Source organism: Hakea prostrata, chromosome 7, assembly GCF_041222555.1.
Source record: "Hakea prostrata isolate BN-2017 chromosome 7, UWA_Hpros_2, whole genome shotgun sequence".
In the NCBI taxonomy this organism is placed as follows: domain Eukaryota; kingdom Viridiplantae; phylum Streptophyta; class Magnoliopsida; order Proteales; family Proteaceae; genus Hakea; species Hakea prostrata.
This window is the reverse complement of record NC_142606.1, coordinates 20014216-20030935: the sequence shown is the minus strand read 5'-3', so window position 1 is coordinate 20030935 and position 16720 is coordinate 20014216. Positions and strand designations below refer to the sequence as shown.

At 35.5% G+C, this 16720-nt stretch overlaps 2 protein-coding genes across 5 annotated transcripts; both read right to left on the bottom strand.

The window, feature by feature from the left end:
* Nucleotides 1-8569: 8569 nt before the first annotated feature.
* Nucleotides 8570-9717, bottom strand: LOC149010408 (uncharacterized). The gene is made up of 4 exons (XM_089163663.1): nt 9536-9717; nt 9368-9410; nt 8992-9091; nt 8570-8911 (listed from the first exon to the last, which is right to left on the bottom strand). Exons 2-4 carry the CDS (start codon nt 9372-9374, stop codon nt 8818-8820), a joined length of 201 nt encoding a protein of 66 aa, XP_089019789.1. The 5' UTR covers nt 9375-9410; nt 9536-9717; the 3' UTR covers nt 8570-8817.
* Nucleotides 9718-10883: 1166 nt separating this feature from the next.
* Nucleotides 10884-16199, bottom strand: LOC149010407 (uncharacterized). 4 transcript variants are annotated; one of them, XM_089163658.1, is made up of 6 exons: nt 16061-16199; nt 15903-15975; nt 12544-12716; nt 12008-12106; nt 11777-11928; nt 10885-11518 (listed from the first exon to the last, which is right to left on the bottom strand). In XM_089163658.1, the coding sequence occupies exons 3-6, from the start codon at nt 12712-12714 to the stop codon at nt 11143-11145; spliced, it is 798 nt and encodes a 265-aa protein (XP_089019784.1). In that variant the 5' UTR covers nt 12715-12716; nt 15903-15975; nt 16061-16199; the 3' UTR covers nt 10885-11142. The 4 variants fall into 4 exon arrangements, with proteins under 4 accessions (XP_089019787.1, XP_089019788.1, XP_089019784.1 ...); XM_089163661.1 differs by lacking the exon at nt 15903-15975 and having other exon boundaries at nt 10884-11518; nt 15976-16199; XM_089163662.1 differs by lacking the exon at nt 15903-15975 and having other exon boundaries at nt 10884-11518.
* Between the last annotated feature and the right edge of the window lie 521 nt (nt 16200-16720).

The window sequence follows — 16720 nt, the reverse complement described above, 5'->3', positions numbered from 1 at the left end:
TAACTACCAGTTCCATCATGAAAGAGTCCAATTTTTCTTGGGAGAATAGATGATCCTAACCTTTAAGTGTCACATCTAGATAACAACATATTGATGATCATAGCCATTCAAGAACTGATTGGATTCTCTGCTGCAAAGTCAGCTCTAACTTTATAAGAAGTAATGTGCCAATTGAACTTTCCAAATCACTGAATTGGACAAGAAGCCTACATATTGTGTTCTCACATCAAAGCCTAATTCTTTTGTCTTTTGTTGATGAGGGGTGATTAGAGAGACTATTTTACTACAGAAAGCGTCGTTATCATAATGATCTAGATCAAAACATCATTATTAACTTTGAACATCATTAAATTCTATAAACATGATTTATTTGGCTTTTCTTTTACCTTTTCAACATGCTCTTTAGCATGGGTGGAAGGACACCACCATTTCTTCAAGGCAAGCGGCAGAAAAGTAAAAGAAAAGAAGAGAAACCCATTGATCAATTCTACCTCCAATGTTGAAGGTTGAGAATAAAATTGAAAAATCATGACTTTATTCTTTCCTTCCTTTGATGGGATTTCACCATATTGGCAATGTTGGCTACAAGGTATACACAGAGAGATCTTTTGAAGGGTTTTACTTATTTATTTAGTTTTGTTAGATTAAAGTTCAGGTATGAACAACTTGAACTGGCAATGCACTAGTTTTAACTTAGTTATTAAATTTGAGCTAGCACATGGTGCTTCCTAAGCAAACCCTCACTTGTTTCTTTCCAAAAGCTTCTTTTTTGTTCCTTTCTGTTTTCTGGGCCCTTAAAAACATTAAAGAAAGACTTTATTATCGGACATGGCCATTAATCAGTGAGCACTTCAGAGATGTTAGCTTCTCAACCATCTCAACTACCCTTAACAGAAGCTTTTGTTTTCTCCCGGAACAAAAACAAAAGGATCTCTTTTGGAAACATAAGCTAAACACAAATGAGGAAAGGTTTCATCTCTGGGAAAATTGTTCTACATTAGAAAGAAATTGCAACAAAAACAAGAAAACCCGAGTCAGCATTTCAGGGATGATTGACATCAACCCATTAATGCAAGTGATAATACAAGACAGCGATCGTTAATCTTCAACTCATAATGGTTTTAAAAACTAAATTAATCACACTTATTCTCTACCCATTTAGAAACTCATTTTGATTCAAAAAGACCTATCTGAGTAGTGCATGTATCCGTGAGTATTACTGTATATGACCATATGCAGCCATATCGTAGAGAACCAGCAAAACCCTAAAGAAGATAGAATAAAAAAGCTTATCCAAGTTGTACTCGTCCGACTCCAACTCCTCATGAGCACCACCTTCATGTCCTTCACCAAACAATTTCTGATTTTAATATTTGAAGACAGTACAACTTTACTGCTCTTTTAATATGAAAAAAATGCATGACTGCTAATGTTCTTGCAACAGTAATACCAAAATCTCCAGTTCATAAAGCTGATAAGATCTTAATTTAATGAAAACATGTATGATGGGGATTGGAATTCACGACAACGATAAGGTGAACCCAGAAGTTAATCACAATGGATTTCAGAAATCCAATCCATGTTTTGCTTATTAATGAAGATCAGTTTAATCCAATGAGTTCATGTCAGAGAGTTCAAGCTAGAGAAGTGCAATTATTTATATTGATTTGAATCCTTGTTGCTGGCCACTTTCATTCCCCTTGAGGATAAGTTAATCTGTTTTGTTAATTCAAACATGTCTAATCCAATGACAAGAGATATATATTACTTTAGAAACACATATGAAGTCACGATGATTAACAACTTCATTAATAGATTATTTAAGGTTGTGATTAGTTTTCATCATTAATTTATAAGTTAAGGATTTCATTCTTTTTGAGTTTGGATCTATGTACAAGAGAAACAAAAAGGTAAGAGGAGGGAGACTGGGTTATATTATAATTAAAAAGACCAGAGGTGGAGAGGGTCATGAGAACTGGTGGTAATAGGGAGAGTTTAACAAAGCAAACACATGGATTAATCTTCTTATAAAGAAGAGATTAAGAAAATCTTCTTATAGAGAAGAGATTAAGAAAAATCTTCTCAATGAAGAGAGAGAGGAAATGGAGATGCATGGCCTCTTTTTTTTCAACCATGTAACATGGCTGCTAAGTTGAGTGTTCAGCACGTTAAGAACAAAGACTCAACATAAGACCCCTATGGTAGGGAGTTGCTTGCTTTCTTCACAACATGATTTCTCTAGATAGAAAGAAAGAATGATATCTTAGGGTTCTTATTGATTGATTCTGTATAGAAGATTTTTTAATTTGTTTGAATCTGTAACGTTTCTCACAGTCATTTCAACAACATTGATTTACCAGAGAAGCTCTGGTTGTATGGATGTAAAATTTTTGCATGTTGATATTTTTTTGAAGTGAAATATTACATAAAATTGTTGAGACGAATTTGATTTTAATGGTCAAATATGCACTTTAATATTGGCATTCAAAGTTCTAGAAGTGATTAGATTGATAGAAAAAGCATACCTACCGAACTTCTTGCACATCTCGTCCGTTTTATTGTAGCACCTCACATCGTTAAATTTTCCAGGACTTTAAAATTTAAGTATTTTTTATAATTACCTTCTCGATCATTTGATAGAGCACATTGGTTGCAGGAAGCCCTCTTCTATTTCTTATTTGGCTTTATTTTTTCGAGTCCCTTCTGTATTATTCGACCTACTTGTGAAGGTTGATTTGGGATTTTATTGAGTTCAGTTTCAAAATTGTCAATGAACTCATTTTTTCTAAACTCATTCTTTCAAGATTGAATGATACCCATGTAGAAAGCAAATCTGAACTCAATTGGGATATCTCCTCAAACAAAGTAAGGCTGAAAAAATTGAAAAGAAGAAAAGAAGATGATCATCCACTAAAAGATGCCATGGCCAAGCTAGACTGGTCAGCTTTGGAAGGCATATGTTCCTTAAAGACTGCTTTGCTGTGAAGTGAAAATTACCTTTTATCTCTTTTTTAAGGTCCATATCCAACTTTGAATGGCATCTTTGCTGTGGAAAATGAACCCAGTTGAATAACAACAGGTGATATGGTGCTTGAAGATGCTTACAGAACCATTTGCTGCAACTTCAAGACCTTAAAGTAAGGAATTTTCCAAAGCATACTTAACTTGAAAAAGGGGTTTCACTAGGTCAAATGGAGGAAGCAAAGTTTTCAACGAATATACAAGATTCTTAGCTTGTTTAATTCCTTCTGGAATAGGACTATAAGATTTCTAAAATACCATTAGAAGTCATTTTCTAAACCATGAGAAGAGGTATAGATTCTTATCATTTACTTATTTGATAATTTTTTATGCTTTATCAATCTTTTTTTATTGAACTTCGGAAACATAATGCGTACGGAAGACAAAGAATTTAAATCAGTTATAGGGTTTGTGATATCACAGAAGAGCGAATTCGATACCAAAGACTTCCACACAAGTAGAATCTCGGAGAGTAATTTTCTTTTGCAACCTTACCCCTGATTGAGAGGTTGTTTCAATATTTTTATCTCAAGTTACAACTATAGTCCATCAATCATTATAGAACCTAACAAAAATTATAAAAAGATAATCACACAACGGAGACAAAAATTTATGTGTTTGCCTTTGTAAAGTTGTCTGTATATATACTCTGATGACGCCTACTTCATATCGGCAAAAATTATGAACGACTACGTCTCTTTTTCTTTATTCGGCAATGTTAAATTTTATGATACAACCTAAACATGCTCCTTTCTTATTTTTTCGGGCGGCAGAACCGAGATCAATCCAGATCATGACTTCCCGTTGGTTGTTAAATTTTTAAATTCATGAATTGAGATTCACATTTACACCGGACGGATTTATGAACCATATAACATGCTTGGATCAAAAGTTTTGGGAATCCACAAATTTCATTCCCCCCCTTAATTACCCGATTTGAAATCTATAAATTTCAAGATATTGCAAACCCTAAGACAATGAGGACCCATTTTTTATATGGAATTTTTTTTTGTAATTTATTAGGTCACAAGAGTGAAATGAAATATATTTAATTACAGATGCTAATGACAAACACAGAAGCAAACCATGGATTTTTGGACACTTAACCTAACCATTAATCATTTGCAAGCTTCAATTAGAAAAAAGAAGAAGTAAATTAATCATTTGGAAGCAAAAGATCATCAAAAAAATTCATTATCTTTTGAAGGCCTGCGTCCTATCTTGTCCTTGCTTGCTTGCTTCAATTAAAACATATTATCTTCAACTACTCTATTTCTACTATACAAGTTGGTGAGAGTGAAACATACAAAGATGGCTTCAAGGCATTAGCTCTCTGTGTTGTTCATTTTCATTAGTTAATTTATAATTTATATTATCAACTAAGAAGGTATTGTCTTATCTGTTTTTTTAAGTTAAAAGACTATATTAAAATATTAAAAGTACCATAAAATAGAACCTTGACAAGACACTTACATTTAAATATATATCATAGTTGAGGACGAATAATAATAAAGTCAACTTGATATATCATAACAAGCTTATGCATCATCTTTCTCAGAAAAGAGAAAGCTTATGTAACATAGCAATATTGGTTTTCATGCATGTGTTACATTTGGTATTCTAAGGATATTGAATATTCTAATTGAATTTCTTCAATAATTCTTTCTCAGAGTTGGTATGGACTTCATGTTATTAAAAAAATTATTCAGATAAATTCTATATTTGAAAAGAATTATCAATCCCAAATTTTGTGATAATTTTTTCTATTCAATTAATATTTTATTATAAATTATCCAAATTAAGTCTATTTTTTAGCTTTTTAACATAAAAATATTCATAATTCAATTCCTAAAACTCACATTTTAGATTGTTTTAGTAACTTACTCTTAAGAGTAGTTACTAGTATCAATTTTTTCTTAAATGGGGAGCTTAATATTAGGGGTGGGGATTTTTTTAAATAAATTTAAAAATGACTACAATTTGAGGCAAACTAAAAAAATATATCATTTGATGTAATTGTTTTTCAAATGGCATTAATAAGTTGAGGGTAATATTGATAATTCATAATAGAATATTAATTGGACGAAAAAAATTATCACAAAATTTGAGATTTGATAATTCTTTTCAAAAAAAGAATCCATTTGAGTGAAAAACAAAATTTTACAAACGTCTTATAAATTTTTTTGAAAATCAGTCCATCTGGAAATTTTCCCCAAATATTATGTATGTATATTGCTTGGCCTTAAAGGAAGTCACATGAACCCAAACATGGTGAGGGAATATTAAATTTCCATCTTCCCATGTAAGCTTTGCTTCAACTCAAGCACTGAGAAAGAATTTAAGATGTTTCTGCTGTCCCAATGGAGAGAAGAAAGGACAGTGAAGGATTTTAAGGGTATGCAATAATGGAAGAAAGGAAAGATTATGAAGGATTTCAAGGGTATGCAATATACAATCCCTTGAATTAAGACCCAGAAGGATTGAGGGTGAGACTGTTTGACCGTTATCAACTACTTGGCTCCAGGAAGCCTGTTCCTGTGAGGCCTTGTGCCCGTCCCTTCAATAAATTGCTTTCTACCAAAAAAAAAGAATTAAGACCCAGAAGGATGAGCAGCTGATGAACCCAGAGAACAGTCCTAACATCACATCACCATCAGTGAACATGGGGTGAAGAGAATTCAACCCAAATTGAATGATAGATGATAATGATAATAGAAAAAGGAAAAATAATGCTAGAGCTTCAATTTTCCCTAGCCAACAGAAAGACTATGAACTTACCAGGTTCAGTGCCTCTTGAGATTGATGCAAACACCAAGTCAGTGATGGGAAAAGAATTCAGTATGCTGTCACCTAAATCAAAAGGAAAATGAAAATGCTCCACAAACTCATTTCTTCTTTCCTTTATTCTAATTTATAAGCCAAGTTCTACTTAATGTTCCAGCTGCCCTGCGAAGCAGAAGAGATAATAAACAAAAACAAAGCCTAGAGCAACTACTGATCACAATAGGTTTTCAAAACTAGTTCACCAACAATAGTTAACATCATCCTTATTTGGAATGAGATTGTTCTGCAGAGTCTTAGGCATGATAAGGTACGCATATCTTAAATCTCAGCACCTCTGGAGACCATCCATAAAATATTTTAAAAAAATCCTCCAACTCCCTCTACAATCATCAATTGGAAGTTAAATGACTGAAGGCTCATGATCTTTGAGCTCCAAGACTGCAGGATCTCATGTAGAAGGAACAAAGTTTTGGAACCAATGTTTATCCTGCAGATGTATTTTAGGCATATATGCCAATCCAAATAGGCCAAAATTAGTCTCTACAGAAGACTGCATTTCATCAAACAAACAACAATTTGAACCTCCACCAATCCAGTGAAATACTGACCTTTGGCTTAAAGATAAAGCAAAAGCTAATATAGAAGTCATTCAACAAAGAACACTCTACAGTGGACTGGTGATAGGACAGGGTAGATCCTCAAAATTGATAATCAATTGGTGAACAGAAAAGGATATCAATCAATTTGTTAAGCAGCAGATTAACTCCAAACAAGCTTTGATCAATTTGTAAAGCGGCAGATTTACTCCAAACAATCTTTGAAGCACCAACAGATCGATTGAAAATTAATACAGAGAATTGAGAAGAGAGCAAGGATACTATATATGGGATTCAGCCTCTCACTCTTCTCCCATGGGTTTCTCACCCATGGCCTCTCAGAGCCATTGCAGATTAACAATCAGATTTCATTCATCTATAATTGTTGGAAACTCCACCGGAGATTTTAATTTTTGGGACGAATATAGGGAATTCTAATACACTATATAGGAAGTAAGGTTTTGACTTAAAAAGGAAGGAGATAAAAACAGAAATTCTAAAAGAGATTATATACTGAAACCAAGTTGCTTGTAAAAACAAACCAACAAACTACAAAATGAATAAACCAAAAATAGAAACTATATCAGTGCCACAACATAAAGCAATGAGATAGCAACTTGGGATATGATATAATGTTGGCAGGATCTAATCTCCCATGCTGGCTGTCCATATGACCACAGCAATGTTCTCGTGAGCAGTACCACATAAGCAGTAATTTGTGGTACTGCTTTTGAGAACTTCATGCTTCTAGCTGAACTAAGATAGCCTCATGTGATGTTCCATTGAACCAACAAAATACTGCCATATCACCAGGCCAGACTGACTCCCTCAGCAGTCAAACTTCACACACACACTGGCTTGGCTTTGGGCCTTGTTCCTGTAGCTACACATTGACCTCTGATCCATATCAACAACTGCCTTGAAAGTTACCAGGCAAGAAAATATAACACAACACCAAATGGCAAGGAAGGAACACAAGCATGAGCATTACTGCATGACTAATTCTATCTGTAGCTTCCATGGCACATTTAGATTTTACTTGACCAAAAAAAAAAAAGAGGCTTCTAAGGCATATGGATCAGTAAATACAAAAGCTGTATCAAAGCTAAAACAAGAAGCAAAAATAAGGCGTTCCAACCACAAAATGTAGAGCAATTTGGTCTGGTCTGCTCCTCTAGTATAGCAAAACTTAAAGCTAGAAAGTTCCAACAGCTACAAAATTATATCTCTCTTGCAACGCTTGGATAACTAGAATTCATATGTTGTATCCAGTAGGAGATGGGAAGAAACTTTTTCCATGTAGTCCATCTTCCTTACAAGTGACATAAGCACTTCATAGGGGACTCACTCTATAAAGACAAATTGAATCCCTGGGAAAGTGAAAGTGACTCCAAGTAGAGGCATCTTCTCACCAGCACCCCAATAGATCAACTTGAACCCGCATTCTCATATCCCATCATCATTCTTACTTTCCTATCAACCCCTTTAGCAGTAAGCAGTTGATCAGTGGTGATCCCTTCCTTATATATATCAAAAAGAAGAAGATTCCTACTTTATACACAACCCAGCAGAGAACTTCAAATACTTCACATAATGGTGTCAATGGTGCTCACAATTCCACTCCCTAGCTTCTGCAGAGTCCCAAAGCTTGCATCCTCTAAACATATCAACCACTCCATTACAAGTGCTAATGTGATTCATCCTATTTATGAATTGACCAGGATAGCTATCTGCAGTCAACACCAGAGCCCCAACTTATCTAGATTCAGTTGACTATCTAATTATCAGAAAGAAGTTGAGAATGGACACTTCCTTGGAATGCATGGAAAACTAGGGGAATTACTTTTTCTCATTTTATGCTGAATAACCCAATAAAAATGATGCCCACATATAAATGCAGACCTCAGAAAGAAATTAGGAGCAACAACAGCTAGTTCACATGATTCATAATCCAAGACACATCATCTGAGAACACTTAGTTAGAATTTATTAAATGCACACATAGCCCAAAGAGGAGTTTCATATTCCTTTAGTTTAGACATCGGTCAGCTAAAGCAAATTTGGTAAGTTAAATTCTGTTTTCAGGGAACCATAGATGCACACATCAAATAATTGCATAAACCTCTCACCCTAATTTGCAAGAACAGGAAAAAGTCAATTGACAAAAGTAAAGGAGAACATTAGGTCATATATATATTACGGATCCAATATCCAACAGGGTTGCAGTAAGAAGATATAAACTATTTCGTCCACAATATATGTCAAGACTTTTGGACATAAGATATTATGATACAGAACGAGAGAAACCCATGAAACTCAATTCCCCAATACAACTCTTCAATTCTGACTTAGTAAAAGAAAAAACACAAATCCGATCTCAGTACCTAAATTCCCCATAAGCACTAACTGCCGATCATTATTTCTTGTCTTTGCTATTACTTGTATCCCCAGCAGCACCTCCAGCGCCGGCGGCTTTCTTTGCTGCTTTCTCTTGAAGCGCTTTTGCATCCCTGCGCATCAACCAAGTCTCGAAATCAGGCTAAAAGAGGAAATTTGAGCATAAAAAATATATAAGCGTACAGCAAATAACCTCTCTCTGCGTTGCTCAGGAGTCAATCCATCGTCTTTGCCCTTCTTGGAGCCACCCCTGGCAGCAGCTCTTTCCCGGTCACGGTCTCTCTGGTTTCCCCGTTGGTTCAAATCAAGGTCAACAAAATCCAACGAAGAGAAAGATACAGAGCTCAATTTTATCTACTTTTTCACGAAGATAACATGGAAATCGCAAGATCTAACGATAGAGATTCGACCCAAAATCAAGCCTAACCAGCAGGGAAAAAGAATGACTTTCAAGATTTTTATTTCTTTTGTTAATCATAGCAAAAACCTAGACATTTTTCGAAACGCAGAAGGGCAAAACCAAGAGAAAAACCCACCAAAAAAAGAAAGAAAGGAAATTCAAAGGATATTGGTCATTTTCTGGAGGCGCAAAGAAGATCCAAAGCACAGGCCCTGCAAAATAGCATCATCAACGAATTATTGTCAGAAATTGCGAAAAGAAGACATCAACAAAAGTTTTATCTGATTTCTATAAGAAAAGAATCAAAGGCACAGAAGCTGATAATGAAAGAACGAACCTTGATGATCGGATCTGAATAGAGAATAGGAGAGAGTCCAGTCCTCCGGTCCTCCCTGCGTTGAAACGCCGGGTGATGGATTGCAGACTTACTAGATCTCCAAAGCTTACGAGTCGATGGTCTCTATAGATTCAATGATGATGTCGATCGTCGAATAACGAAAACGTACATCAGAATCGAACGGTTTACCGAAGTCTTCTAAAATTTCCAAATTTACGAATTCGATTCACCTGTGGGGCCCTTTGCGCAGCCCCCGAACTAAGGGTTTAGTTCTTAAGAGCCAAGTTGAGCCATAAGGCCCATAACTCAAAGTGGGCTCAGGTTGGCCCAAACTAAGGGCTAGGTTTTGAAATGTAAATTTTGAAAATTTCTTATTTTAAAAATTACTTGCTGCGTGTAATTGTGAGGAGTCCAGATCACTTCCCTTCTACATCGGAGAGAACTGAGAACAATATATTCCCATGATGCTTCTCAACTACACAATAGGGATATGATTCATATGAGACCCACTAGAGGTTTCATTTTGGATTTATTTTGTTAGTATTCAAAGGTAAATCCCACCTCTATTGTATGATTGAAAAACGTTAAGCTGCGTTTGTTTGCAAAAGTGAGGTGAAAAAAAAAAAAAAAAAACGTGGGTTCCATGTGTAGCGTGGTAAAGGAGAAGGAAAGGGTTCTCTAGAAAAGTAATAGTGGTGGGTCCCACTTTTTACTTTTTCAAAATTTTCCACAAAGTCCAACATATTTTGTAGGGTTTTCAAAAGGCTTGAGGTGGGAAAATTAGATTGCCACCTCACCAGACAAGTTTTATTGATTCAATAAAACTTGTCTCTCACTTTCCTACCCCAAACAACCAAACAATTCACACTTTTAGAATTTAAAAGTAAAGTAAAAGAAATTTATTTTTTTAAAGAATTTTCCCACTCTACCTTTATTCCAGCAAACAAACACAACCTAAAGGAACAAATTATTCTACCCTAATGGGAAAGCGATTGAGACTCTGTAATGATGATGTTGTGTAGCTTGCATCCTCCTAAAAATAAGTTGAACATATGATCTCTTCATTAAGAGATGTCTGTCATTAGCAACAGAATAACTTTTAATGGTGATATTGTGCCTTTTTGTCATCCGGAAAATGAATCAAACTAGCGTTTATTTCTGTCTTTTGACAAGAAACGCATTTGTTCAATCATGGATCAGATTTGAACCTCATTAATTTAATAAATCCAATAAACTTTTTTTTCTGTCATCATCAGCTCAGTCTTTGATAAGAAAGGAGTAAGAGACTGAGTTTACTGAGACATCCCTAGTCTTGCTACCTCTACAGCACTACCTCTACAGCAGAGACTACCACTAATATGCCACAAGTATGAATCCAAAATAAATGATATAACCACAAACCATACACAGAATCTTTACCCATCCTAAAAAAACGATGGGTCATATATATATATATATATGCCAATCTGATATTTAAATTTAGAGTTTTTCTTTCCCCCTTTTTTTGGGTAAACAAAGTCAAATTAAGAGTTTAAGACTGAGGGTTTTAGTTTAACCGAAATTTGCATCAATACATCAAATTCCAGCCTCAAAATAGTGGAGTCAAATCAAGCTCCAATGTTGCCAAGCCAGAAGAAAAATGGGAACTGGACCAAAGCCAGGAAGAGCAGAAGATAATGATGCTTGCTTGAATCATAACTCCTCACTTCTGCAAACAGAACCCGCTTCATTGTCTTCACCAAGAATATCCCCATGCACAAACATGTCCATGGCATAAGGAAGTAGTACGAGTATCTCCACATGATCCTCCCCAAAACAGCCACACTCATCCCAGTAAAAGCATAACCACCATATGCCACCATGTCCAGCAAAGGTGCCTCCCCACTACCCAGTGAATAGAGTGAGCCTTTAAGCAGCACAACTTGTAAAAACCAGCCTAATAGTCCTTTTGTAAACAGCAGACTCAAAGCTTCAGGGCTAAACCTGACAAACGTGAAGCACCCAAAAAAAGAAAAAGGAAAAAAAGAGAGGAACTTCCAGAGTTAATTCTAATGTGGAATGTTGAAACATCTCATAAGGCTGAGGAAAAGAAAGAAGGAGAAAAAAGTAAATCTTAACAAGTTGAAAGTTAATTTCAAATAATGTTAAGGAGCAATCTCATGAAGCCCTTCTATTTTTGCTGGGAGATGAAGGAGGAGGACTAAAGTGAAATCTCGTATGGCTTGGTGAGGCTGTATTTACCTTCCATTGAGTCCCAGTGAGAAATCAGCAAGAACCACATAGGTACCAAATGCCATTAAGGGAATGTACAAATCTGGAGCATTTATGTCATAAATTGGGGGCTTATAGGAAAGCCTGCCTCCAACTGGTTCGGTTATCCTCGTCCAGTGCCCCTGGGTTACATGCAGACTTTAGAAACTCTTGAGACAGAAAGCAGCTGGCTGAAACAATATTGTAATACTTTATGATTACCCTGTGTAGGAATGGGAATAGAACGATCTTCAATTTGTTCCTTACATACTGGTCATTCACTTGGAAATAATACTGGGGATCAGAGAAATACCTGCTTATCTGCTCATAGAAGAACATTCAGCAAGAAAGATGTAGAGAAAGTTAAAATAAGATACATATGGCAAACTGTATTGACTCCAATGCAGAACGCAGAAGAGGTTGACAACCCATTTCTTGCCCGACGCCCAAATTAACCAGGTCATCTGCAAATATCTTACATCAAGAGTGTGCCAACGTCACTGGCCCAAAAAAAAAGGCCAATTGTTGGTTACCCGTTTACCAGTCAGGGGCACTCAAAGCCATTTACCCATATAAAAAAAAAAAAAAAAGAGAGCAATGGCAGCAGGGGTTCACTCCTATTTTTAAATGTTTGTATGGTCACTAAAAGTCAGCAGAATAAACCAAAAGCTTAAAATTTAACTAGTGGTGAACTGTGAGAGTTTTCTCAAAAAGCAAATTATCCTTTCTGTCTCTTGCTCTTTTTCCTCTTTACTTACAATGCTTTGCACATTTTCAGAGCTCGAACCCAGGATTTTCTCTCCGTATGCGCCCAACCCACCTCGGATGAGTCCTGAACCAGCCCCATAGAACGCATTCTCAAATGGATTGGCCTGAGGGTTTAATGGGGGTCTTGGTACCCCAGGTTGTGCTCCTATATTATCATACATCTCTGTTATATAACATGAGAGGAAGACAATAATATCAGGAAAAATTAATCACATAAACATAAGTAGAAAACAGAGGGAAAGACATTTGTATGCAACAAATGCCCACATTCAAGCAACTGACAAAAATAAGTGTAATATATATATATATATATATATATAGAAAGTCAACATGTTTCCTGCTCACAAATACAGAAGAAAGGAAGACTGCTCTGAGCAAAAAAAAAAAGAAGATGACTATAAACTATTGATGCAGGTTGCAACTCAAAAAGTAGCGAGCAAAAAATTAAATTTTGTGCCACAAGTCAGTCTTCTTATGCTTTATTATTCCTAAATCCTAACTAAGTTTTTTAGTCTGAATTAAAAGTAGAATTTGAACCAAGCTCAGAGCTAAACATGATCAGTTTGGATTTGTACAAATAGGAATCAGTTCATTCAAAGTGGGCCTTAATTTCTCTGTTCCCTTCCATTTAAAATATTATTTGAGTAAAATTATATTAAGAATAAAAAAGTTAGACCAGACAAAGAATATAAAATGGTCCTAAACCATGGTTTCTTGTCAAAATTCCAGACATTATTTTCTTCTTTTGTATCAAGCACTGATAATCTTGCACTCAACTAATCCAGTTGCTCAGGTTAAAATTTCAAAATTTGGTCAGCTTCTGGTTTTGCAAACATGCTTGTAGTCACTTCATAACTTTTAGATAGTTTTTTATTTTACTTCTTGAGTTCACTAATTCAACAACTTTAAGCAAGGGTGGCCGGTGGACCACACACACACTACACTATGGCCCTTGAAGTAGTGAATAGCAAGCCAGATTTAGCTATGGCATCCCTGTAAGCAATGAGTTTTCACATAATGAACAAGAGTGGACAAAGAAGCTAGTCCAAAGGCATGTAGGATCAACTTAGCATCTTGGAACATAGGAACTTTAATGGGAAAGAGTGTAGAATTGATATATATCATGAGAAGAAGAAGAATCCTTGCAGACAAGAGACTAAATGGAAGGTAGAAAAGCTATGGAAGATTTGGCTATAAAATTTTATAGAGTCAACCTTTTGTTAATGCTATAAAATGGATGCTGAAGCTGCTGAACAATCTCACCATGTTCCCTTTTTTCTATAGGTAGATAGAGAGATCTTTTTATTAATTTTTCTGGTAAAGAATTTGATTTTCTGACAACAAAATGTAAAATAATTAAGGTTAATATAAACCGGATAGGCACTCAATCATATATACATTGTTCACCCTTGGCCAATCTAGAGCCTCGCATTGTTGGAAATCATTGTTTTCTGGTACATTTTTATTTTCAACGTTATGAAAAAACAATAGAAAAAAAAATTAAAATAGCCCTTACTATCTAGAAAAAACAAAAGGAAATTTTGATTTTGAAGTGCACATAAAGACTCAAATGTTGTGCAAATATTTGGTTTAATTGCATTGCACTGCACCAATACTTTATTAAATGAAATTCTGATGAATATTTTAATTATGACAAAAATATAAGGATTAGGGGAAAATAGTGCCCATATAATTGTTCTAGTGATCCTAGAATATTGTTTCTCAGTTAAAAATGGCTTCTTTTTACTTTATGTAAAAGAAAGGAGTTGAGGTAATGGCAGAGATGGGAGGCAATAGGGGAAGTGATAAGGGAAGAAGGAAGTAAGAGGAAGGACATGGCCTGGCAGCAGGGAAGGTGATAGAAAAGATATGGCAAGGCAGCATTGTACTCCCATTGATGGGGACAAACAAAGGATAAAATGTAAGGCCACAAGACTGGAACAACATTTGGCCAGGAATGCCACAGATAAGATGGAATCCACATGGGTTCTATGGTTGGGTAGTATACATGTCAGGCCTTTGGTCCATGGGGTATTCAATGTTATTGACCACCTTTATGGGCCTAAAGTGTGAGTAATAAGATTAACAAATACATACAGAGTTAGCAAGTTTGTTTCTTTACTTAAGTTAGTTCAACTGCAACAGTCTTATGTGAGTCAATTTAAATTGTTGACTTAACTTTCTAGTTGGCTATTGAATTAGTGGAGTGACTCGAATCACCAGAGTCCACATCAAACTGAAGTCATAGGTATATTAGGATTTAAAGTTTGTCAATGTCATTGAGTTAGTTCCCTCTTCGGTTTCCTAGTAAGTTTGGGGTTAGGACTTTCCCCTATTAATGCTTGAGTATATTTTCAGTCTTTTATATTATTTTGTAAGAGGACAAGTGCTGTACGCAAGTTTTACTAATGAAAAACTGTTCTTCCTCCTCTTCTTCTCTCTTGAAGAATCCCTTGTGTGTGAGCACAGGTGTTACTTTTGTTGCTCATGTTTCATTTCTACTATCATTTATTGGTTTATCATTTTTATTTTCAAACTAAGAAATTAACAGGTAAGGTTTATCCTGAAATTTTCTATACCTAAAACTTCATCTTTTAGAAATTTATATGCAGCAAACCAACTATTAGATCATGTTGCACTTGGAATCACCAGTTCATAAACCTTAATGATAAACTCAGTCCTAATTTGAACTAATTCTGAAAATTCAATCTTAATATATTTTAGATTTGCTATTCTACTTCTACCCTTCATTAGAGCTACTTTTTACGCCATCCCATGTCTGAATCCTATTCTGGTATCATCAACTGTTAAGGTTACTTCATGTCTGCAATCAGCAACCTAATTTCAGCCTTCAAAACCCCAATTTCAATACTAAAACTATTGATTTATCCCTGTTCCAAATACTACTAAGAGTAGTACATAGTTTCAGATCTAACCGTCTGATAAGGGTCAGAGTTCAATTTTACTTTCCCCCAATATTTCCTACACTTGACCTTGATCCCAACCATATCCATCTAACCTGACTAATGTCACGCCACATAAAATCTCCCTAGTCTGAACGTTTCATTGAGTAAAAGATCTAGTGAGAGAGATAACAATAACAAGAATGTGGGCAAACAGTTGATGGGGGGAAGCACAAAAATAATCTTAAAAATTTCTCAAGCTGCAATTGGAAAGCATGCAACTAAATGAAACAAAGCAGACCGTTTCAGTTTTCAATCTGGGCAGCCCCTCCTCCTCACATACAACCTTCTACTAATATGGAAACTGAATAAATTATCAAAGATAATGTTCATAGCTAAGCCCTATACCCTGATTCAGCCGCTTAATGACTAGTTGAAAGATTTACCTATGAAAGATTTGAATCGTTAGAACCAGAGATTATTCTGAAACTGTGAAATTACTGGAAACTTGAGACAGACCTGATTGTAGAAAGACAGTGAACAATGTCTGAGGAAAGTTCAGATCTAGTCATCAAATTAAAGAAAGAGAAGACTTTCGCTTTACCAGAGTGATCATCAATCGAGAAAAACACAATGAACGTCGGGGAAATTGAAAATGGCAGTTGAACGGCAGAATCGTTGACGACTGCGTAAGAAATGGGAAGTCCGGGTGAACTTTCTTTCTCGTCGCATACGAATTACGATACACGATTGGACCAAAATAAACCATACCTTCACCCTTCTTTGGAAAAAGGAAAAAAAAAAAAAAAAAAAAAACTAGTTGTGACTTGGCTTGAATTGACAGTTTTACCCCCAAATCTGAAGACGAATTTTTTTTCCTCTTTCTTTTGGTAAAATTTGATAACGAATTGAGAAAGCACTGGACCCATCAACGTAGTCCCACCAGAGGCCTAGTATAATCCACAAAAATCAGTAGTGACCTCATGCCCAGGCCAAAGAGCACACAACAGCCAAATGTGAGAAACAGATGAGCAAGGGGGATTTGAAACTGGAACACAGGGGTCTACCAAACCACCTGAGGAGTGAGTTTGGTACCTTTAGACCACCACCTCTGGTGGTTTTAGTTAGGATTTCACAATCCCATGGGCCAACATTACCAAGTGCATCATTATGCATTAAGGTAAGACAAAATGGGTTTGAAAATTTTCAAATAATGACTATTTCCAGGTTAAATCAGCATATCATACTATTAGAAACCTACCCT